Below are 23,090 nucleotides of genomic sequence, written 5' to 3'. Positions count from 1 at the left end.
CCTCAGAATTTTCTGGGTTTATGATGGTTTTCAGCAAACCAGCATGTCAAGCACATTGCTGTAAATATTTAGGATTCACAGAGGAAGAATTTCTGATCATGTTGTCTCACACAGCTGTAAGCTTTTCTCAGTGAGCTGTAAGCACTGTGGGGACTCAGTGCAGTCACTCAGTGAGGAAGAAGTTCCTGCTTGTTGTCTCCTGGGTGATCCCTCTGTGCCACCTGATGCTTGGTAGTCCCTGTAAGTTTTACCCTCACCAGTTAATATTCTGTTCAAACTTCCTTGCCTTAGGTTGAGCATCTTGTGCTTCATTTTCTTTCATGCAGAAATATTCCCTTTAATTAGAGCAGATTCTCAGCTGGTATAAATGCTGCTGTTTCCAGGTTGAAAGTCTGTCCCAGTGTATATTTCCTTTCTTTTTTTTTTCTATCTTGCATTGTAGAGAAGGGCTTTCAAACCATTTCTTCGTGGTGCACCCATGTTCTGTACAAGCAGTGTCTTCTGCTGATTCATTCATGTTTAAATCTCTTGTTTTAAAGGACCCTTCATGGCCATTTCATTTTCCTCTCAATGGAACAAGTGTTATCTTTGGTATCCCAAACCCAATGGATTGTAGCTCTCCAATCCATTATTCAGCCACATTTTCACTGGAACTTTCCATGAGTTTTTAGCTGTGAAAGTGGGAGAGCAGAAAGTTGTGTATTCTCTTCTCTTAATCTCTTGCAGTGTGTGTTAGGAAACAGCACATAGAAACTCCCTGGAAAACTTCCTCCAGTTTCAGTGGCTGCTGAGGAGAGCACACATATGAAAAGAACAGCTCAGTTAGAAGGGTAAAAATAACAGAAACAGTTTATCACCTTGAATTTTTAAGAAATCAAGCTACTAAAATAGATTCAGTGTCTCAATCGTGGAAAAAACAGAAATGAGTTCCAAAAATCAAGTTAAAAAACCTTGCATTTCCTCGTGAAGGTATGAGTCCACTCCAACATAACTCCAGCAAGCCAGAAAGCAAAATCTATTATTTTTTGTTAGTGAAACTTTAATGAATCTGATTGTAAAAACTGAAGCTTGTACAAGTCAATGGGAGCAGCAGCCTTACAGAAATGACCCATTACTTCTGTGTCAGTTCATTAATTGGGTTTTCAGTTGCCAATTTCCTTTCACATCAGGATCATCCTCCCATCCCTGTGAGGAAGAGCCCTGAGAGGTACCTGTGCCTGTGCAGCTGCTGCAGGAGCTGTGACAGCTGCTTAATCACAGCCAGCCTCACTGAGGGGCATTCATCTATTTGCTAAATAGATGGAGCTTCAATGACACTTGAGTGCTCCAGTTTCCAGGGAATTTCTTTGTCATTACTGACAAATTTATTATCCTGACCATTAAATTAATAAAACACAGAGCACACAGCAACTGCTTTTTGAGGGAGGTGATTTTTGGTGCCACAGGAACCTCTATAGCTCTGTGTCCTGAGCTGTCACCTCCCTGCTGCCCTGGGCCTCTGTGGCTGAGGGCCAGAGGAAGGGGAAAAGGCAAATCCAGCATCTCTAAGCTGTGGGAGAGGACAGAAGGAGCACATTTGGTAGGAATGAGCCTCCCATTAAGAATTCCCAGCTGTAGTTTAGTGCTGTCTCTCTGTAGTGGTTTTGGTTTGTTAATGTAAGATTTTTTTTAAATTTTGAGATTTTTTTTTTTAACTATTGTGTTAATGAGTGTGGTGGGTTTTAGTGTTGGTTAATTATTCGTGTACTTACTTCTGGTTGGAATGTTTATCTTCTTGGAGAAAGTTAAAATATTAAAAGGGTATAAAGAAAATTTTATTCATAATAATTAAAAGAAAAAAAAAGTAAGAGTTAAAATAAACTTTTTAGAACACTTTTTGTCTAAACTATGAGACTCTCACAGGCTGCTTCTGCCCAGGGCAGAAACAGGAGCCACTCTGTGCCCCTGTGCTGCCTTTGGTCACTGAGATGGGGTCTCAGCACAGTGTTCCATGAGCAAGGGCTGCAGGGATGGCCTTGTGTCCAAGAGAGCAGCAGTTCAGGGAAACAACTGCCTGGAAAAATCCCATTTTTGGCACTCTTTGCCTGTCACCTTCTTGGCTCCAGCCCCCTTTCAGGTGGTACACTGAGATATGGAACTGTGTCCTTCACAGTGGGTTTCACATCCCTCTTTCTGCATGCCAACATGAGGAAGCAGAAATGTTTATTTTTGGGGCCAGGGCAGCAGGCTGCTGGCTGGAGATGGGCTGGGATCCCACGGGGCAGTGCCAGGGCACAGGGGTGCTGGCAGAGCTGGTGTTTGATGTCACCTACAGCTCCTGACCTGGTCCTGGCCCTGCTGATGGAGCAGCTGCTGCTTTGGGTGGTGGCAGTGCTCCTGTGTCACTGCAGGGTGACCCCATCCAGGGAATAACATGCAGTGACTCCAGAAGGCTGAGCAATTGCTTTATTAAGCTATGTTATATTACACTAATACTATATGGTATTAAAGAGATACTAAAAAAACCCCTGTGTCTGTCTCCAACAGCCAGGACACAGCTTTGACCCAATTGGTCAATTATTGGAATATGAATCCCAATATTGCCAGTTAGATTGTGCCTGGGCCAGTCTGACCCTCGCTGCTGGGCCAAAGGCGGCAGCTGTGGTGTATCACCCCAGAGACACCTTTAGCTTGCTGGTGGTTGCAGCCGGGCTCTAAACAAGCCCAGGCTTGTTAGGAACTCCGTTTACCTCAGGAGGAAAGCTTCAGGCGATGGTGAAGAGAAAAAGGAGAGGATTCTGCTGGAGGGTTATATCCTGAGGTTTATGCCATGGTTACCAAGGTCTGAATCTTCGGAACAGCTCCAACAGAATAGCAGCCACATGGTCTGATTCACCTTTTAAGCTCCTGGGGGGGGAGGGGAGGGGACAGGTGAGCCACCAACCAGGTGGGAGGGGCAGGGTCTCAGGGGAGAATGACAGCTAGACAGACCAATGACCTCTGGGCCTGAGGGGCATCCTTTGAACTTGACCAACCACACGACGCCTTTGCTGGAATGTTAAGCCTGATTGACAGGACTCACTCAGCAAGGGGCGAGGGGGGAGGGGAAGAGGGTATTGGTACACCTGGGGAAGGGACCTGAAAGTTTGAAACACACCGCAACAGCCAATCAATCCAAATAACCATCACCAGAGTCCAATTAACACATCACTCTGTCACAATCTCCATAACACATTCCACATGTGCCAAACAACAGGAGCAGGAAATAGCGATAGGAATTGTTTTCTCTTCTTTCTTTGAGCTTTCTCACTGCCTTCTCCAGGAGAAATCCTGGGAGAGAAAATATGTCTGTCTCTGTTCAGAGAATGTGAATGCCACTCTCCTGTGCTCCTGATGCCATCTGTGTCACTGTGGAACATCTCATAAATGCGTGGGGACCCATAAACCTGGGCTGTCCCCTCTGATGGAGCACCAGGGTGATTCTGTCCCTGCTCAGCTCGGGGCTCTCAGTCCCCCTGGTCACTCTGGGAATTCACTGTGGGATGGCACCCATATAAAATACACCAGCCATGGTTTGGGCTGCCACAGGTCACTGCTGGAACATGCCACACTCTGCACTGAAATATTTTGGTCCATTTATTGCATATTACAGAGATTTTCCCTTTCTGGACAGAGCTGGCAGTGATTTCTCTAGTGGAAGCCTACTGGGAATGATGCTAATCTAGTTTCCAAGGATTTGTTTATTGGGGCAGCACATGCTGGGCTAATTTCAGGGTATGTGCTCCACAGTGTTTTTTCTATCCACAAGTGAAGTTTTAATAAGGGAATGCAGTACTCGGACAGCAGTTTGTGTTTTGGGATTTTTTTCCCTTTATTTTCCTCCAAAAAGCAGTAAAGGCAAAATTGGCTCAGTGAGTATTTATTGGCAAATTAGTGTTCCTAAAGCCTTCCTTTTTGCTTGTTCTTTTCTAGAGCTTGGAGAAATAAGATTTCACATAATGCATCTGGGATTGGATTACTGGATTGAATTTTGCAAAGTACACTGGGGATAGCTGAGCCTGTTTAGAAAGCTGCTAAGCCCCTCTGAGTCAGTAAAAATTCAATTCATGATGGTTGATGAGGGCTTTTTTGATGGGTTTTGTTTTGGGTAATTTATTTGCTGTTGGATGGTCACATTTCCTTTGAGGTGTTTTCTCCAGGTTTGTTAAGCTTTTGGTGGGGGCTGTGGTGGGATTCAGACTTTCTCTGAAAAATGTGATGGAAAAATGCCTGGAAGCTGCCATCCCTCCTCCTGCTTGCTTGTTGAGCACAAACACCCCATTTTAAAGGAACTCTTCAGTTGAATTTGTGTGTTGTGACCATTTTGGAAACCCACAGACCCATGATCAAAACTTATCAAAGCTGTGGTTGTGACGGGTTATTACTCTGCATTTGGTCTCTGGTGTACTCAGGCTCTCCTGCTCCTCTCTCCCTGCTCTCCCTTCTCTCCTGCTGAGGTTTTGGTCCTGCAGCCAGGCCAGCCAAGTAACCCCAGAGCAGATGGAAATATCTCTGAGATTCTGATAACAGAGCTCAGGGCACAGCAGGGGCTGGGAAATTCCTGTTCCTTGCAGGGCAGATCTCATCTCAAATAACAGTGGCTGAATTTCAATCCTCTCTGCAAATCTGGCCTCATTTTTATCGCCTGGACTTCCTTTTCTGTTTCCTAGAACAGTGGTACTGTGTTGCTGGTGCACCTGGGGTTTTTTTGGTTGTTGGTTTTTTGTTTTGGGTTGGTTTTTTTGTTTTTTTTTTTTAAGGGGGGTTGTAGGTTTTTTGTTTCTTTGGGGTTTTTTTGTTGGGTTTTTTTGTTGAGTTCTGTTGTTTGTTTGTTTATTGGGGTTTTTTTGATGTTTTAGAGTTGAATTCTTTTGGCAGAGAACATCAGAGAGGAGGAGGAGGTGTGAGTGTAAGAACCTGGGGGGTGGCTGGGCTAAGCAGAGAGGCTGCAAATCTCTCAGTGTGTGGAATAAGCTTTAATAAGGTCATCGAGAACTCAAAATTTATTCTGAATGAGGTAAAAACTGCCATAGCAGGAAACCATAAAATATTTCATGGTAGCCCTGTGTAGGATCCTTCAGTGTCCTGTGCATCCTATAATGGCCCTGGGAAGGAGATTGCAAAGTGTGATATGGGAGAGGGCTGCATCCTCCTCTCCCTTAAAGAGGAAATGGGCAAAGAAGCCAAATGCTTTTGCTCCTCTAACAGGAAGAAATAATGGTTTTCTAGGTGAGGTTTAATGCTCTCAGCAAATCTTTGCAGATTTTACATTACAGTCATTTCCTCGAGTCAGACTTCCCTGCTGCCTGCTAAGTAAACACAGAAAGCATAGATTATCAGTTAAGGGTATCGACAGCATTTCAAGTGCTATCAGAGAACATTTAATTCAGTTTAATTTTGTGATAAATCTCATGTTTAATCCTCTGGTTGCTCTGTAATCATGTCTCTATTGATCTTCTCTGAATGACTGCATGCAGTTTAATAAACTTTGCCATTAACCCAAGCCTTCTAAAAGAGGAGATTGATTCCAGTATCAAGTCTGATAGAACCAATAAGCACCTGAAAATCATTAAATGTGTCCATTATAAAATATTTGCATTAAGATCAAAGCAAAAGTGTAGAGGTGAATTTGCAGCTTATTAGAGAAAGGGTTTGCAATTGGAAAGTCTCAGTATGTCAGTCAAAATCAGCAGCAGTTTTCAACCTGGCTGATTCAAGCTGACACCTCCTTTCATTTCTTATTCCTCAAATCCCTCTTTCATCCTATTGAGCAACCTCCTTCTCTCGTTTCCCAGCCATAATTATATCCTTTAATTTATTCCATCTTTTTCACCCCAGGCATTTGTTTAGTCCAGGGGTTTGAGGTCATTTTCACCCCAGAATAAAGCTGCAGACTTGGGTGTCCTTTTGAAGTGCTGGTTTGGATTTTCTGTGCTGAACTCCTTTTCTGAGGAGTGTCCACGTTACATGAGGTACAACACTGGGATGGAGAAGTGGGGAGGGAAGTGCTGTGGGTGTTAGGGCAGGGAGGGAGGGAGAGGAGAAAGCCAAACCATGTACCCAGACATGGCTGAATGACAGCAGAGATGCTGCAGATGCTCAATCTCTTCCTTTAAGGATCATGATAATTCAGAAGACATTTCCCACCCTGTACATGAGCTGGAGGAGAATAAGGGATGTGCAAGAAGCCCCTGCTTGGCAGGAGGCAGGGAAGGGTCACAGAAACACCCTGGCTGTGGTGGCCTGGCCTGATGAAGCTGAAGGGCTGCAGTGTCACAGACATCTTTTATGGAAAATCCTTTCCTTAGGATTTTTCTGCCTGAGAAGCTGGGAGGCCTCAGCAACAAAATGTAAACATTGATTATCTGCTGCTGTGGAATGCAATCTGGGATTGTGGTGCATCTGGGATTGGTCCATGTGGGATGTTTCTAATTAATGGCCAATCACAGTCAGCTGGCTCGGGCTCTCTGTCCAAGCCACAAACCTTTGTTATAATTTCTTTCTATTCTTAGCTTAGCTAGCCTTCTGATGAAACCTTTTCTTCTGTTCTTTTAGTACAGTTTTAATGTAATCTCTATCATAACATAATAAATCAGCCTTCTGAAACATGGAGTCAGATCCTCATCTCTTCCCCAGTCCTCAGACCCCTGTGAGCACGGTCCCACTGCAGAGGTTTGGAAGAGGAGAGCCTGGCTTTGCTGCTGTTCCCAAAATAAGCAAAGGGGCAGTGCGAGCCCTCATGAGCCTTGTGGGGTGCAGCAGTTGCTCTCTCCTGCTCCCTGTCCCAGGGGCTGCCTTGGTGTGGCTCTGGGAGGAGGGAGCTGTGCCAGGAGCCCCCCAGCTCTCCATGCAGGGCTCTCCATGGTGGGGTGCAGCTCTTCCTGGGGGGCTGCTCCATTCACCTCTGCCAGGATTTAGCACTGCACAGCACAGATGGAACAGGATGTGGTTTTACTTCCATTTCACAGATGAGCTCTGCTGCATGGGAGGGCTGAAGGCCCAAATTCATGGAGCCATTTATTTCCTTTGGAAAGGCAGTCAATGGGAATTAAATAGTTTTAGGCCCCTGAATACCTTCTTTGTGGTCAGGGGCTTAGCTGAGTGCTGCAGGTCACAGGGAGCACTGGGGGAGATCAGCAATTCCCACACCACCTCCAGGCCCCCACATTCATCATTTACCTTCAGTCCAGCTCTAATCCTGTGCCTGGCAGGGCACGAGTGCTGGTAAGGTCAGGCAGGAGAGATTTGGACACCAGCCCCTACAAGCAGCTTAGAAAACAAATCTTTCCTTCCCAGTGCAGGCTGATTTCCTGCTTATGGTTCTTATTCTCTTCAACACATTCTGTGGCTCTGGAGAGATCATTGCAGAGCTTTATCTGTTCCTGCTCCAGGCAAGTTTTACAGAGAGACAGGAGCTGGGATGTTTCCTGCAGCAGGAAGAGTTCAGAGCTGCAGCAGTGCCATGAAGTGGGGTTTGACTCTAAGTGCTGCTGAAGTGATGTGATTCACAGCTTTTGTAACTCCTTGCAAGTTTGCTGCAGGCATTAGCAAAGCTCTTGACTTGAGATGTTCTGCTTTGGAAGCAGATCCCCTGGCGGTGCATCCCTACCAAGCTACATTTGTAGCTTCCAGGTGGTTATAAACAAGAAATATTACAGTAATTGCTTTTCCAGCCCTGAATATTAGATGACCCTTCCGTTTTAAAAGATCTGTCTACAAAATATCTTGAATATTTGCAGGAGACATGATGTTTTCAGCCACAGTGAAGGACATTCTCTTTTTCTCTGGTGTATGGGGTGGCTTTGCAGGGTCTGTGCCCTGAGGTACAACTGGAGAAAGCAGCCAGCTCTGGTTTTCCCTGTTTATTTATTCATGCTGTGTTCTGTGCCCAGTTAACTGGAGACTCTGTATTCTACATACAAATGGAAGGGAGGATCTATTTCATCTCCTAGGAACTGTAGGCATGTACCTGGTGGGATTTTGGGTGATCCCACAAAGACTGTGGAGCATCCCTGAGCCCAGAGCTGAAGCCAGGCTGTGATGCCTTCACAGCAGTGCAGAAATAGAGGTGAAAATGTGACATTTCCCAGGGGCTCTGTGTTGGGCACAGGGTTTGTCCCTTTGTACAGACACAGCAGAACATTTCTGGTATTTATTCCTCCTGTACATGAGTGAGGGCTCTCGAGACAGGAGCAACTTAGGTCTCTGTGTGAGTGGTGGAAGGACAAGGCAATGATAAATCTTGTCTGTTATGCTAAGCTGTGCTTCTGAACTGCAGAGAGGGGGATTTGCCAGTGATCAGCACCGTACAAGAATGTAATCCCTCTGGTTTTTTGATCATCAAATTTATCTTCACTCTATCTCTTTCCTTGGGGAAGAATAAGCCAGCAAATGGAAAGGTTACATATTGCTCTGTTTCTTAAACTTTTGTTCTTTGCTGTTTTTTCCAGCCTGAATGCTAGAAGGTGGTTTCATTTGCAGATGGGAAGCTGAACCATTGTTTCTTTATTCCCTCTAATTGCAAAAAGGTTCTGATCCTTTTCCTAATGAGGAATATTGCCAAGCTCACCTTAAGTGCTGCAGTCCTCAGGTCCTACCTGAGCTCTCTTTCTCTCTCCTTGTTTTTTAATTACTGTTCTTTCTCTTTAAAATTCTTCATACTCAGTCTTTTTTGAGTGTATGCCACATGCCAAAACAGTGATAGAGTCAGGGAGTTCCTAAAGAAGAAAAAAAAAGAAAATCCAGAGGAATATGAGACAGTAAGAGCTTAGAAAAGCTCCTGTGCTGAGTAGCTCAAATTCTTGACATATCAGATGAAAAGGGTTCTTTTAAAATAGATTAACTTTTTCTTAAGGCTCAATAATTACAACCCATTATTATGTGGAGATTTTTTTTGTTGGGTGAAAAAATCTGCAGGTTGGATTACTCATGGATCACAGCACCTGGCACAATCCATGAGTGCTTCTGCTCATTCTGTCCTTTCCTTTGCTCATTCCTGCATTCTGTCCTGCTGGGGCCTGGGGGGTGGTCCCTGGGGTGCTGAATGTTGCCCTGTGGGGTGTAGCTGCCTTGGGCAGGAAGATGCTTCCTGGCAGCAGGGTGTCCCATCCATGAGGGGCACCCAAGAGTGTTCCCATCCATGGCAGGGGTGTCCCCATCCACTGCAGGGACACCTCCATCCACAGCAGAGGTGTTCCCATCCATGGTAGGGATGTGCCCAGCCATGATAGGGATGTTCCCATCTCTCCCTACAGCAGTTTCCTCCCTGTTTTTACCTGGGCTGGCTCAGGGTGGTGTCTCTGTCCCCACTCCAGGTGTTCCCATCCAGGCTGGCAGGGCAGCAAAGCCAAGTGTGTCCCAGCTCAGTGTGGCCAGGGGATTGTAGGGAGCATCCTGAGACCTTTGGAATGCTCTGGACTTTGCTGGTGCTGCACCATCTTCCCACAAGACAAGGAATGCAGGGGTGCTTCTGATTGCATCTACAAACCATAATCCATTTTTTATGAGTGCAGAGTGCTGTGCTAATGAGTGGTGCCAGGCTGAAGTCATCTGTTTCCCAGTGCAGGGATGAGAGCAGTCTAAGCCCACATGCATTTATTGCAACCCTGAGATAAGGGGGATACCCTTTAAATGTAAAATTTATTGGCCTTGCCTGGGTCTGTGGCCTGCCAACCAAAGTGCTGTTTGAATTATTCAGAGAACACAATGTGTGTGGAGGGTGGAGGAGCCCAGAGCAACACACAGCCAGCTTTGTGCCAGCTGCTCCTGCAGTGGGATTTTATTTCCCTTCAGTAAAATCTCCTGGAATGTGTGTTTTGAGCAGTATATGAAAATACTGTATAGCTACAGATACAAATGTACAAAAATTTTATTTTGGGGAGAAAGTTTAAATTTTTTCAGTATTTTTTTCATTCTAAATGAGAAAAAAAAAAGTGAAAATTAAGAAAACTATGTTAAGAAAGAAAACTCCAGAAGTTTTGGTGTAGAACTGAGGAGTTGCTCAATTATCTAGACATACTGAAATATTTATGTTTCTTATTATTCTGTGTGGTTGTTGATAACTGTTCAGCTGGGGTCTCCCCACCATGGCCAGCCCCTTTCCCAAGGATAAACATTCCTGACCCTGCTGTGCTCTGAGGCTGGGACAGCAGTGGGAGATGCCAGTCCCAGCCTGTGCCCCCAGATCAGGGCAGTGTTGTGCCAGGCTGGGCTGCCTGGGACAGGACAGTGCTGCCTCCTCAGACCTGTGACACCCTGGTCTGTCACAGCACAGGGGACAAACAAACTCAGCACTGCTGCACTGCTCCTCTCTCTGCCTTATCTGTGATCCCAGCTGAGCAGGGCAGGAGCACTGCAGGCCTCTTCCCTGGCATGGAGATTTAAAGGAGCATCCCATGGGACTCCTCTCCACATCTCTTTTCTATTTCTTTTCATTCCTCAAACAAAGAAAATAAATATGAGCAGTGGCCCTGCTGCTCACAGGGTAAGTCAGGCACTTTTATTTAAGGCACAGCTCTGTGAGATAAGCCCAGGGCAGTGGGAATCCATCTCCCCTGGCTGCAGGGGCTGGGAGCAGCCTCAGGGCTCTCAGCTGGGTGGAGCACAGGGGGGGATGGAGGAGTTTGGAGCTGTGGTGCCCCAAAACTGCAGGGGCAGCACAGCTCTGGCTGCTCTGCCAGATCCCAGCCTGGAGGGGCAGGGACAGCAGGGTTAACCCCAAAGGGTCTCAAGAGGTTGCAGGAGGAGTTGAGGGAGTGAGGCTGAGATGGGGTCAGCAGAGGACAGGGACAGGCCGGGTCTCGCTGCTGTTACAGTGTCACAGACGTGTTTCATGAAAAATCCTTTTTTCTCCTGAGAAGCTGAGAGGCCTCAGGGACAAAATGTAAACAATGATTATCTGCTGCTGTGGAATGCAACAGGTGCATCTGTGATTGGCTCATGTGCTTGTTTCTAATTAATGGCCAATCACAGTGGGACTCTCTGTCCGAGCCACAAGCTTTTGTTATCATTCCTTCTTTTTCTATCCTTAGCCAGCCTTCTGATGAAATCCTTTCTTCTATTCTTTTAGTATAGTTTTAATATAATATATATCATAAAATAATGTATCAAGCCTTCTGAAACATGGAGTCAGATCCTCATCTCTTCCCTCATCCTCACCCCTGTGAGCAGTCACAGTTTCAGCCTCACAAGGCAGCCCTGGGTGTGCTGGAGGTCAGGGAGTCAAATCTGCAGCAAAAACAAAACCTTGGGCTTTGCTGGCAATTTGTGTTGGACCCAGAGAAATCTCCAGAGAAAACACAATGGGGCTTTGAGGCTGGCAGGAGCTGGCTGGAGCCAGAGCTTCAGGATCTCCTGGCAGGAGCTCACAGGCTTCTGGCTGAGCCAGGCAGAGCAGAACCAACTGTGTGTATTTGCCTTCCACAGAGCCAGGCAGCTTCAAGAAAAACACTTCGTGCTCTGCACGGGAGGCTGGCATTGCTCAGCACTTCCTCTGCACTGGCTCCAAGATGAGGTTTTTGCTAACTCAGGCTCCAGCAGTTTCTGGACTGTTCTGCACAAGTGTAATGTGTTCTGGCACAGTATTGGAGTGACAGAACAGAGCAGGGAGGGGCTGACACAGCTGAGAATACCAGGTCAGGTCTGAAAAACATGAAATAAATTATTAGCAATCAATTGCTCTGATGCTCATCTCCATGTATGACACCAGCTCAACAGCTGGCACCAGTCTTAGATTTCCTCTGCCTCCAGCTTCTGTTTGCTTGTGGCATTGAGGGAGGCCATGGCACCACATTATTTTAGAAACAGCTCTTCCTGTATCCTTGTAACACATGGTGCTCACTAAAGCCCAATTTTCAGGAGTTCTCAGCTGCTGAAATCAATGAAGGCTGTGCTTCATTAGAGAAAGTGCTCAGTGGAGCCAAGTTCTCTGAAAAATCAAATCTCAGCTGTTTCCCAATCAATGCTTAAAATTAGCAGATGTTTCTGACCTGAACATGTCAGGACTGTTATTGCCACCTATAAAATGGGAATAGTGAAATACCTTTGGCAAAACAAGTGTAAAATGGGCCGTTGGTATTTGTTGAGCATCTATCTGATACTATCAGGAGGAGCTGTACAGAAAAGCCCTTGAGGAAATTAATCATTGTGCATTCCGAGGAGGCTGTGAATGGAGTGCCAGTAAACAAGGCCTAGGTCCACACTGTGGACAAAGAGGAGCAAACAAAATCCTGAGTGGTTGCTCATTAGCTGAACACCTTCCATTCTGTGTAGGGAAATAGGAGCATGGGATCATGTAATTAAAGATTGTATCTTGGCATGCATGCACAAGAGGCCTGAATTAAGGTGGTGACTGCAGCCTTAATCCTGGCCTTTCATAACTTCCAAGCCCTTGACTTTGTAACCTCAATAATGTTGCCTTAATGTATTTCTGTGTGCAGTTTAAATCAGGAGCTGAAAAGGCACCTTCTGTTTGTCAATGCTATTGTTAACAAATGGTTTTGGGATGAAAAATCAAAGCAATCTCTTTGCCACAGAAGGGCTTTCACACAACATATCTGGAGCAGACAACTTGCTCTGCTGTTGTTTTCCTTCCTCTGCCCCCATCCAGCATCCCCAGCCTGGCACTGCCTTTCATCCCCTCTGTGCTGCACAGCCCCCTCTGCACAACACTGAGCCACTTTGTTTTCAGATTCCACAGAGATGCAGGAGGCAATGGATTGCAACTTTATGCAATCAAAGCAAACAAAACAAGATTAAACCTTTCTGTGGAGGCCTTGTGGCTTGAAGGAATTGCTGGGATTAATGGATGGGCTGCTGCACCCACTTTAGCTGACATCACACCTCTCTTCCCTGGTCCCTTCTGTTTCAAAATACCATAACAGTGACACTGAGAACCCTTTTCTCTTCTGCATTGTGCTTTATACCTGCCTTCCTTTTCCCCTGGTGTTATTTTAAGAGTGTTTGCAATTTTCTCCCCCTAGACAAATGCTTCTGAGAAACTAATCATTCATCAGAAGAATACACAGTACATTTAACTGTTTTATTTGGAGGTAAATTAATGGCTATTATAAGCATCTCATTTTATTTTCTGGTTTTGATTAGAAGGGCTGGTCAGTGCATTATTTTCAGACCTTTACATCTTGTTGTTTCTGCTGGAATTAAAACAGCAAATTATGAATCATGAGAGAGGTATTGAAGATTAGGGGCATTTTCATCCATCAGCTGTAAAAATTCTCCAATGTAACAGAAACACAATAGGAATTGATGTGATGGCAAATTGGGTACCCAGACTAGCAGTGTTTCTGAGGGGTTTTGGGTCTGTTTGTGCAGGTTTGGGTTCAGTTTGTGCAGTTTAGGTTTGGTTTGTGCAGGTTTAGGTTCAGTTTGGGTTGGGTTTGTGCAGGTTTGGGTTGGGTTGGGTTCAGTTTGGGTTCAGTTTTGGTTGGGTTTGTGTAGGTTTGGGTTTGGTTTGTGCAGGTTTGGGTTGGGTTGGGTTGGGTTGGGTTCGGTTTGTGCAGGTTTGGGTTGGGTTTGTGCAGGTTTGGGTTGGGTTTGTGCAGGTTTGGGCTCAGTTTGGGTTCAGTTTTTGTGTGTTGCTGTCCTGGATTCCCAGCTAATGATTCTCTCTGTGTGATGCATCCCTGTGAGGGAGATCCCTGGATCCCTGGCAGTGCCCCAGGCCAGGCTGGACATTGGGAGCAGCCTGGGACAGTGGAAAGTGTCCCTGCAGGTCCCTCCCAACCCAAACCCTCCTGGGATTCTGTGATTCCAAGCTGTAGGGTTTCTCTCAGTTGTACCCTGCAGGCATCCTAATTTCCTGCAGGCTGCCCCTCTGTGCCCAGTGCAGTGGGTGAGTGTGGGGTGGTGGTTCTGCCATGGTTTCTGGTTCTGTGCTGTTCCCTCTGGCTCTTTTTGCTTCCCCCATGTCCATCAGATCCCTCAGAGCTGCTGCAGCTGACAGCAGGCTTGGGATGGAACTGGGAAAGAATTTCAAATTGACTTTTGTAGCTACTGAAAATGTATTTTCTTTTGCCTTAATGAGCTTCTTCCTTCTGCACTAGTGTTCCCCATCAAATGTGAATTGTTTGTACCTTGAAAGGCTGCAGAAGTTCTTTTCTTACAGTTCTGTTTAGCACAGCCCTTTGGATGTCTGAATAGTGAACAGGGCAGACTGGCAGCTTCAAGCTTGATTTTCTAAATACTGTGTTTAAAGTGGAGTATTACACTGATGTTTCATAACTGTTTGATGTTTTAAAAAATGTCTCATTTCTTTATTCTTGGAGTGAAGGATAAATTGTTGGGCTCTGATATAAAGCTGTAAAAGACTTTAGCAAGAACCTGAGGAGCAAATAATTGGAATATAGTTGTAGAGTGTTACAATTGTAATTTGGTTTAACTAGCACTGCAGTGTAAACTACTCCTGTTTTAATAATCAGGTTTTAAATATTGTATTTTTCTGAGGTCACATTCAGTGCAAATTCAGAAAATAAGTTTTTACAGCATTGGAATTGTAGTAGTGATAATCCACAAGGATGGTTTGGAAAGGTCAAGGCTTGAAATCCCCGAGCAGCACCTGAAATGTTCATCCAGGGAAATTTCTGTATTTGCTACACACTGTGCTTACAGGGTTGTTTTTCATCCAGCATTCCCAGAGAAAAATCCTGTAATAAGGAGTGGAACAGAGTTATTCACATGTAGTTATTTACATACCGTTATTCACATGTAGTTATTCACATATAGCTGTTCACATGCAGTTGTTCCCATGCAGTTATTCACATGCAGTTATTCCCATGCAGTTATTCCCATGCAGTTATTCACATGCAGTTATTCACATGCAGTTATTCCCATGCAGTTATTCCCATGCAGTTATTCACATGCAGTTATTCCCATGCAGTTATTCCCATGCAGTTATTCACATGTAGATATTCCCATGCAGTTGTTCACATGCAGTTATTCCCATGCAGTATTTAAGGTGCTGTCAGAGGACAGGGGTGGGCAGTGATGGGCTGGCTCTGGAGTGGGGTTCAGAGGATGATAAGTGCACCCCACAAAGCCCTGCTCTGCTGCCTCTGAGGGTTTGATGTTTAATCAGGGAGTTGTCGTTGATGTAGCAATAAGATGGACTTTGGTGAAATAAATCAGGCCCAGCTCCCTGAAAGGCCTGATGAGAATGGAGGGTGTCCTTCAAGCCTCCTACCATGAGGAATGGTCTGTGGGGGCAGATCATTGATGCTCTGGGGCTGCTTCTCCTCGCTGGGCTGGGGCTATGGGTGACTGCAGGGCCCTGCCAGGCAGGAGCCAGCTCAGCACCACTGCCCCTCCCTGCCAGGGCACCTACAGCCCCATCAGCCTGATTAATGTGCCCAACAGAAATAAAACAAATGGAAATTTTTTTAGATTATACGGTACACTCATAAATATTAATGCACTTTAGTATTGAATTGCGTGTAATTACATATTTATACATTTAAGTCACCTTCCTGATACACTTAAGGCACTTTACTGATGAAAGATATCTCTGAAAGAGAAGGTTTTAAACTGTGCCTAATATGTTTGTAGGATTTACTGAATAATGTGTGGGCTTGTATGCTGGCAGGGGAGGAGAAAAAGCTCCATTAGAGCCTGAAAGTGTTCATGGGGTCTGCTCAGGCTGAATCCACTCCTTGGGTAGTGCTGAAAAATCTGTCTCAACATGAAATATTGCTACATCTTCTTATCTATGTAGATAAGGTCTGTGCAGTCCTGTCACCTTAGAGTAATTACAGCTTATTACTCTAATCATGATGATGCCTGAAGACTGTAATTAAGATTGTGCTGGCTAATGTACTAGCACACACGGCATGGTACAGCTATTGTCCTATCTAAACAAGGCAGAGATAAAAATGGCATGAGGGAGAAAGGGCACAAGTGGGGAAGTGATTTATGCAGGGCTGTGCTTCCCAGCCAGGCTCTGCCTCCACAGGGCCTGGGGGCTCCACAGGGCAGAACCTGGGACAGTCCTGGGGGAATCCATAAAATCAGAGGGTTTGGGAAAGCTGCAAAAGGCAGAACTGTGATTGGAGCTGAGCAGCAGCCATGAGATTGGTCAGCAGAAAAATTATGTAAAAAGTATAAAAGTAAGGACAAACAGAACAATGGTCTGTGTATTAACACTTGTCTAGAATAACTCTCTAAGCTGCAGAAAAGTTTATCTAGTGAGATATTAGGGAGTTCTGAGCTTAATAACAGAGCTCTGTGCATTGTGTTTTAAGGCTCACAAGCAGGTATTGTATCCAAAATAAGCAAGCATTGTTTAACCACAGGTACGTGTGCTTATAGTGGTTGGATTGAACTACTGTCAATGTGCTTTTGCTTTGTGTGATTGGTCAAAAAACTTATAAAGTGAGTTATAACATTGAGTTCTTGGTCTGCTGCTTGGGATGTGGGCAGGTGGCATCTTCCCATTGTCATAACCATGGAATGAGGCTGATGCTGGAAAATCAAACAGCTCAAGGCACGTTCCCAGCAGTCCTGTCCCATTGGTGATTTGTGCACAGACCCCTGGCCAACAATAAATCCCAGGCAGTTTGCCCCTCAAACACCAGGAGAACACCCTGGGAGAGCTCTACTCAAACTACTTTTAATGCATCTTGTCCACCTGTGTCTAACTTTTATTCTTTTATCATGTCCTCTTGCATGTCCTCATCTAGTCTGCAAATGAAGAATTTAACACACATTTCTGTGCACACTTTTATTTTTAGGCCAAGTCATGTGTCTGTTGAAATCCATGAGGGGCTCAACCCCACAGGTCCCTCCCAAGGGGTTTGATCCCCAGAGCTCTGTAGTGTCAGCTGGTAAAAAGCAGACAGACAGCTTTTCTGGAGGAACAGAGCTGTCCAAACACCAATCCTTATGCTAAATTTCACAGCAAGCCCACTCACCAAACGGGATGTAAGGCCTCTTTCACAAGTTAGGTACATCTGGAGCTCCTTGGTGTCTTTTTGCTTTGAGCAGAGAGGAACATTCCTTGATTTTGAACATTCCTTAACTTTGAACACTCCTGCCAATCCTCCCTTCTGCCTTGGAAGGTGCCTTTCCCTCCAGGCTTTGTGCATTTGGTGTCCCTCACCTTGCCACAGGTGTGTGAGCAGATTCCTTCCTGCCTGCTCTCCCAGGCTCCAGGTTCTTCAGGTGTTTCTGGCACTTTGTGAAGCCCTGTGCTGCTGTTGGAGCAAGGGCTCTGAGGAAGGGTCACCCCAGGTACTCCCACAGTGACCTGACCCATCTCACACCCCCCTTAAAGCTAACAGGAACCAGTTACTTCTTGATGGAACTGCCTGGCCCCTTTAGACATTTTATAAGCTTCTGGAAGGCTGCCACTGTTTCATTTAGATCACTCACAGCTGGGAGAAAAATCCCACAAAAGCTACTTAGTCATTAGAAGAATTTTTTATTTTTTTTCTCCAGAAAGTTTCCCCTTTGTTCACTCCTTCAGCCTTTCACATTTACAGTGAATCCTCTTGAATAGCATTTGTGTCTACAAACATGAGCTCTGTTTTTTAACAAAAGTCTTTGCTGGTATAATGTTCTACTCATAAAACATTGGATTTATTAATGCTGATCTGAAAAAAGAAAAGAATTGTTAGCAGCATGATAGCTATCCAAAGTTACAAATCAGTTGTAACATAAAATATCTGCTGTTTTATAACCTGCCCTTGCTGTCCAGGAGGTCCAGGGGTGTTTGTGGATGCTGTAGTTTTACAAAGCTGTTGATGGGGAGCACTGGTGAAATGGTTGCTGCACCTGAGAATTTGCCTTCCTGCATTTATGGTGTGCAGCTAAACCTAAAACCTTCCTGGGAAGGGAGGCAGAAGGTGTGCTGAGGAAAGAAAGGGGTGTTCCTGCTTTTAATGTCCTTGGGCAGCTCCACAGGATCCCTCTGCTTGTGCACAGGGAGATCCCAAAGCATTTGAGGAAGATCAGGGCTAATCCTGAGCTCTTTCTCAGCAGGGGCAGGGAGGGACCAGTGAGCAGACACAGGAGGTTTCTTAAATTACTAATCCTGTGCTGTAGCTAAGGATGCTCCAATTCTCTTTCATGAGCTTGGACAAGGCTCCTAATGTTTTGGACAGGAATAACACTGTGGAGAAAAACCCTGGGAAAAGTCCTGTCGTGTCTTAGGTGAAGAAAAGGTAGAAAAAGTGTCTTATAGCTTCTGTTCATTACTCCCATCTTTAATGCCTGTAAAATCATTCCCTTTGCTAAATATCAAATTTGAACAATGACTGTCTTCAGTTTAATTAATCATCTCATTGGTTTCAGTTATGAATTTTGTGAAGCTCTTGTGTTTTAGAGAGTCATTTAGGGAGCAGTCTTTAATTAAAGCCAAACTGCTTTTTGCCTTTAGGCATGTTTTTTTGCATAAAAAGGTGCCATAATTTGAATTATATTCTCCTGAGCCTCAGTCTTTATGTGACACAGGGACCAATGGCCCTTCCTGCTGTCAGTTGTAATATTAAGTGACTGTAAACAACAGCTGAAAGGCTCACAAGATTACCCAGCACCTTATGCTGGGCATGGAAGCTTCTGGGCCAAGGCAGGCACGTTAGCAGAGAATGCTGAGAGCTCAGCCCTTGTTCAGTCACCTGCCCTCCCTCCCAGGGCAGCTCTAGGAGGGGATGTGACTCAGGACATTGCATTTATTGCATGCAGGATCTGCACTGGAATTCACATCTTCTCATTCTTCTCTCCTAATGAATTCTCCAGCCTCCTCTTCCTCTGCCTGTCGTTCTGTGCTGTTGAAAAAGATTTGTTTCAAGTAGCATTTATCTGAAATGAAAACAGGGATTCTGTGTGTTGCAGGTTATTTGTAAGGAAACAGCTGTGGGCTGTGACACAACTCACATTTGTGTTACAGGAGTGGAGTATTTTTATAGACAGACATTGATTCGGGGGGTTAAAGGGTCAGTGACAAAGTTTTCAAATACAAGTTGCTTTTTTGCTGCACTTTTCACCCCTCTGCCTGAGCCTTGGAAATCTGCTGCTTAAGTCAGGCTGGAGGGAAGCATGCCCTGGAGTCAATGGAGATTCATTGGCCCTAATTGGATTTAGGTCAGCTCGTGCCTTGGCTTCTCAAATACAAGAAATAATAAGAATAAATATTGAAAAGTCAAGCATTGTTTAGATCAAAGCAGATTGTTAATTTAAGCATGATAAACAAATGCTGTCTTCTAAATGTGTGCTCTCTGGATACATGAGATGCTTATGAGATTTGAGGTTGGCTGCATGAAGTCTCAAGGGGGATGTGTCTCCTTCCATGCACTCACTTCATCCTGCCAATTTTATTTAGCATTTTCCTGTCTTTTGATTCAGAGGACATCAGTGAGGAGTGGGTTTGTTCCTTTTCTGGTGACTGCAGCATTGCCCTGAGAGTGTTTTGCAGATGCCCTGGAACCAAACCAGAGCTGTAGTTTGACCATGGTGTTTTTCTCCTCCCTTTGCAGAAGGACATAGCTCTGAAACCTCAGGAACGTGTGGAGAAGCGACAGAATCCTCTAGCCAAGAAGAAAAGGGAAGCACTTACCAATGGGCTGTCTTACCTTCCAAAAAAGAACAGACTCCACCACCACCAGTACAGCTCGGACCGGGAAAATGACCGAAACCTGTGCCAGCACCTGGGGAAAAGGAAGAAGTTCCCCAAGGGCCTCAGACAGGTGGGAGACAAGTTCCCTTCTGCGGGGAGGGAGGGCTCTGCCCGTTGGTTCATGGTATGTAGAAGCCAATTTCTCATTTTGTGGGATTGTGTATTTTAATGCTTTTGTGGTTGTTTTGTTTTTGAGCTCTTGGGTGTGACGTGGTGCAGTGTCCTGCCACTGAGAGGAGAGCAAGTGGTGCATTGATGCTGATCTGATTTATAAATGTGTAAGAGTGAGAAGAGCTTTCCACAGGCTGGCTGTGAGACTGTCAGGGCAAACAAATGAGGTCTCTCTGTGGGTGCAAGGCCAATTTTGTCCTATAAAGACCTTCTTGTCTTCAGGCTTTGTACATAGAAGCAGAAGAGCCTTCTGAACATCCAGGGTGAGGTGAGGCAATTGCAAGAAGGGCAGCTGTTAATCAGGGCAAAGCTGATTAGAGTGTGAGGAGCTCATCTGTGAGGTGTCAGTGGTGCTGGTGTCTGCTGCCCTGGGTTAGTGATCACCCACCCTGAGCAAGAATGTCCTCACACAGTGGTGGCAGTGAGCAGGCAACAGCCAGGAGCAAAGCTGGAGGCTGAAAACATTGGATTTGTCTTCATGACTGTGCAGTGTTGTGTTTGTTGTGCTTTTTAAGGAAGAAAGGTGATAAGTGTGGTTGCTATGATGCTGATAATAGTACATAGTAGTAGGGAATAGGTCAGCTTTTGCCTGTATTTGAGTGATATTAATGGCTCTTGAACCAAAATTTAAATGTTTAATGGGGATGGCTGATATTCATAGAATCAGTTTTCATCCTTTTGGTGCAGGCCAAACCTTGCTTTGCAGAGAAACTTGTAGCAAATAGTGAGAATTCACTGCTTCTCATTTTGTGAGCTCAGGGAGATGGAAGGAACATTGAGGATGACAAGTATGCTGAGTTGTATTCAATTTTGATATGCAGAGTTAGAGAAGCTGGGAAGAAATAGGTTTTCATGATAATTTTGAAGCCTATATGTTAAGCTCTATATAGGAATATAGTAAGAGATTATACAGTTCTTTAGCAGAGCAAAGAAATAGTAAAATGCCTGTTCCATACTGCCAGCTGTTAAAGGTGTTTCTTCTGATTTAATTTTGCTTGGTATGTCAAAGGAAGGTGGGGAAATCTCTTCAGGATAGCAGATGCAATGATTCCATTACCAGAAGATACTGAAGGTTGCTGTGTTTCCATGGTTGGTTGCTGTGTTCCCCTCTGTGGTCTCTGCTCTGTTTTGGTCTGTCAGACTCACTGTGTGCACTGGGAGCTCTCCTGGTGGGGCCTAATGCCAGGTGGAACCTTTCTGCCCAGAATTTCATCTCTGAAGGAAATTGCCCCTCCTGCTGATGGAGATTATTTGTGAGGTTGTGTTTTTGGGAATGAATATTCATTGGCTTGGAAGGTATTGAGTTGACAAATGTCATGGAAAATGCTTTTCCTTTGAGCTGATAAATCTGAGTACTCTGCCTAATTCCTAAGGCATAAGACTGAGAGGAAATAAAGTATCTTGCTCAATATAAATGTAATACATTTGGTAGGGGTAGAGCTTCTTAGATAAGAACATTTAAGTCTTATGAACAGTTTAGGTGCTGACAAACACATACAGCTTTGGCAGTTAACATGGAAAAAAGATGTCATGGAAAAGACTGCAGAGTTCTTTGGAAAAACATGTATAAGACAGAGTTTTGGGTAAGCATTTTCTGACCTCTTTCAAGACAAATGGTGAAGAGCACAAAAGTAGGAGGAGATTAAGTTCTGAGCATGTTTTTTTTCTGATCATGTTACACTTTTCCTCCTCAAGTGACTCTAGGCTGCACACTTGGGTTGCTTTCCCCACCCAGGTCCATCCCACTGAATCCCTGGGCTCCTGAAGGGCAAACAGATTTGTTTGTCAACCTTGTCTGACAGCAGTGACCAAGAGCTGGGGCCACTGTGGTTTGTGTGTGACACAGCAGGAGTGCCCTCCCCTAAAGTTCAGGAGGCTTCTGCATGTATATTAGGGCTTTATATTTGATACACAAACAATTTATCCTTCCTCTCCTGTCCCTGGGGGAATCCTGGATTGTCACCTGTGCTTAACTGTAACTGGATGGCAGGATGCAATCTCAGAGCTGTCACTTGCATTCCTGTGCTTGCATAAAACCTTGGCTGCAGTCTGTCCTTGCTGGGAAATGTTTTATACCTGGAGAGCTCACTCATAGTTTTTCCAGTGGTTAACAGTGCTGTTGGATATGCTTTCCTGTGAAATCTGTTATCTGCTGGAAGTAACTCTCACTGCAGGATTTAGGGTATGAAGCTCCCTTGTCAAACAGATTTAGTTGAAGTCAGCTATTGAAAGCATTGCTAATTAGTTTTCAGAGCAAATCCTTGCAGTATTCATGCAGGTATTTATCCAGCTCTGCTGAAATGCCTACAGGTTTATTGAAATCCAGAAAATGTGAAACTGTAGGTTAATTAAGGCTCATATTTTACTAGTGAGAAGACTTTTGAACTCTGCTTTGTGAGCTTTTATAAATGTACTTATTAAATGCCTCAAGGAAATTTTGGTTGGCGTTAAGCAAACATAAGACTCATCAGAATATTTCTCCAGCGTTTTAAATTTAATTTCCTATACGTTAATTGGTGATGGCATGTTTTTATGTGCTTTCTGTAAAAATCATTTGGAAATCTTAAAGTGAACATTTTTTTAAGTAGTAAAAGGGTGGCAAACATTTTTAAATGGGTTTTAATGAGATTTTATTCCTCAAGGTCTGAGCACAGTGGGGCATGCCAGGAAACAATGAGCTTTCAGGGCAGAAGGAGTGTTGAGAGTATTTTGATAATGAGGGGGAAGGATCATTTCTCTTTGTTCAGTGGGTGTGTGATTTGAAAGGAGCAGAAGACACTGACTTGTGCTACTTCCACCATTTCCTTCACTGTTTTTCTTCATCTGGTGGGAGGTTCTTGCACCTTCTTGCAGAAGAGAATCATCTCTGTATATGCTTTTAAACATTAGTGTATGTGTTGGGCAAGGGGTGCCTTGGCTGGCCCACGTGTGCATGAGAGCCAGCAGCTGCTGGGCTCTGCCTTCCCCACCTGACTCCAGAGACGCTTCCAGAATATCAAATCCCAATCCCAGATACTGCAGGAGTGCAGAGAAGGAGACAACTGGTAATAAATAGGAGCTGGATGATAAATAGAAGGAAGAAAACTCATGATGGAGAAATGAATTGGGAGGTAAATTATAATGAGATAAAGGAAAAATGGGAAGAATAGCAGCAGAAGATACACTGCTTTCTCTGGCAGTCCCCAGCTACAGGTGTTATAAACCAGGGGCTTTCACCTCGTGGTCCATTACATGAATCAATTAAAGGGGAGGGAGGGGAGTGCTGAAGCTGTTCCCTCTC

At 44.7% G+C, this 23,090-nt stretch overlaps 1 protein-coding gene across 6 annotated transcripts in view; it reads left to right on the top strand.

The window, feature by feature from the left end:
• The window catches only part of AUTS2 (activator of transcription and developmental regulator AUTS2), a 794,855-nt gene that overhangs the window by 198,890 nt on the left and 572,875 nt on the right, over window positions 1-23,090 (top strand). For 4 of the 6 annotated variants that reach the window (XM_064729514.1, XM_064729517.1, XM_064729513.1 and 1 more), the window contains exon 2: window positions 19,500-19,763. In XM_064729514.1, coding sequence (XP_064585584.1) covers window positions 19,500-19,763 — 264 coding nt within the window. The remainder of the gene's footprint in view (window positions 1-19,499; window positions 19,764-23,090) is intronic. The other 2 variants (XM_064729516.1, XM_064729518.1) reach the window with 1 other exon arrangement.

This window comes from Zonotrichia leucophrys, chromosome 19, assembly GCF_028769735.1.
Source record: "Zonotrichia leucophrys gambelii isolate GWCS_2022_RI chromosome 19, RI_Zleu_2.0, whole genome shotgun sequence".
NCBI lineage: Eukaryota > Metazoa > Chordata > Aves > Passeriformes > Passerellidae > Zonotrichia > Zonotrichia leucophrys.
Note: the sequence above shows the minus strand (reverse complement) of the source record. Positions and strands in the feature narration are given on the sequence as shown.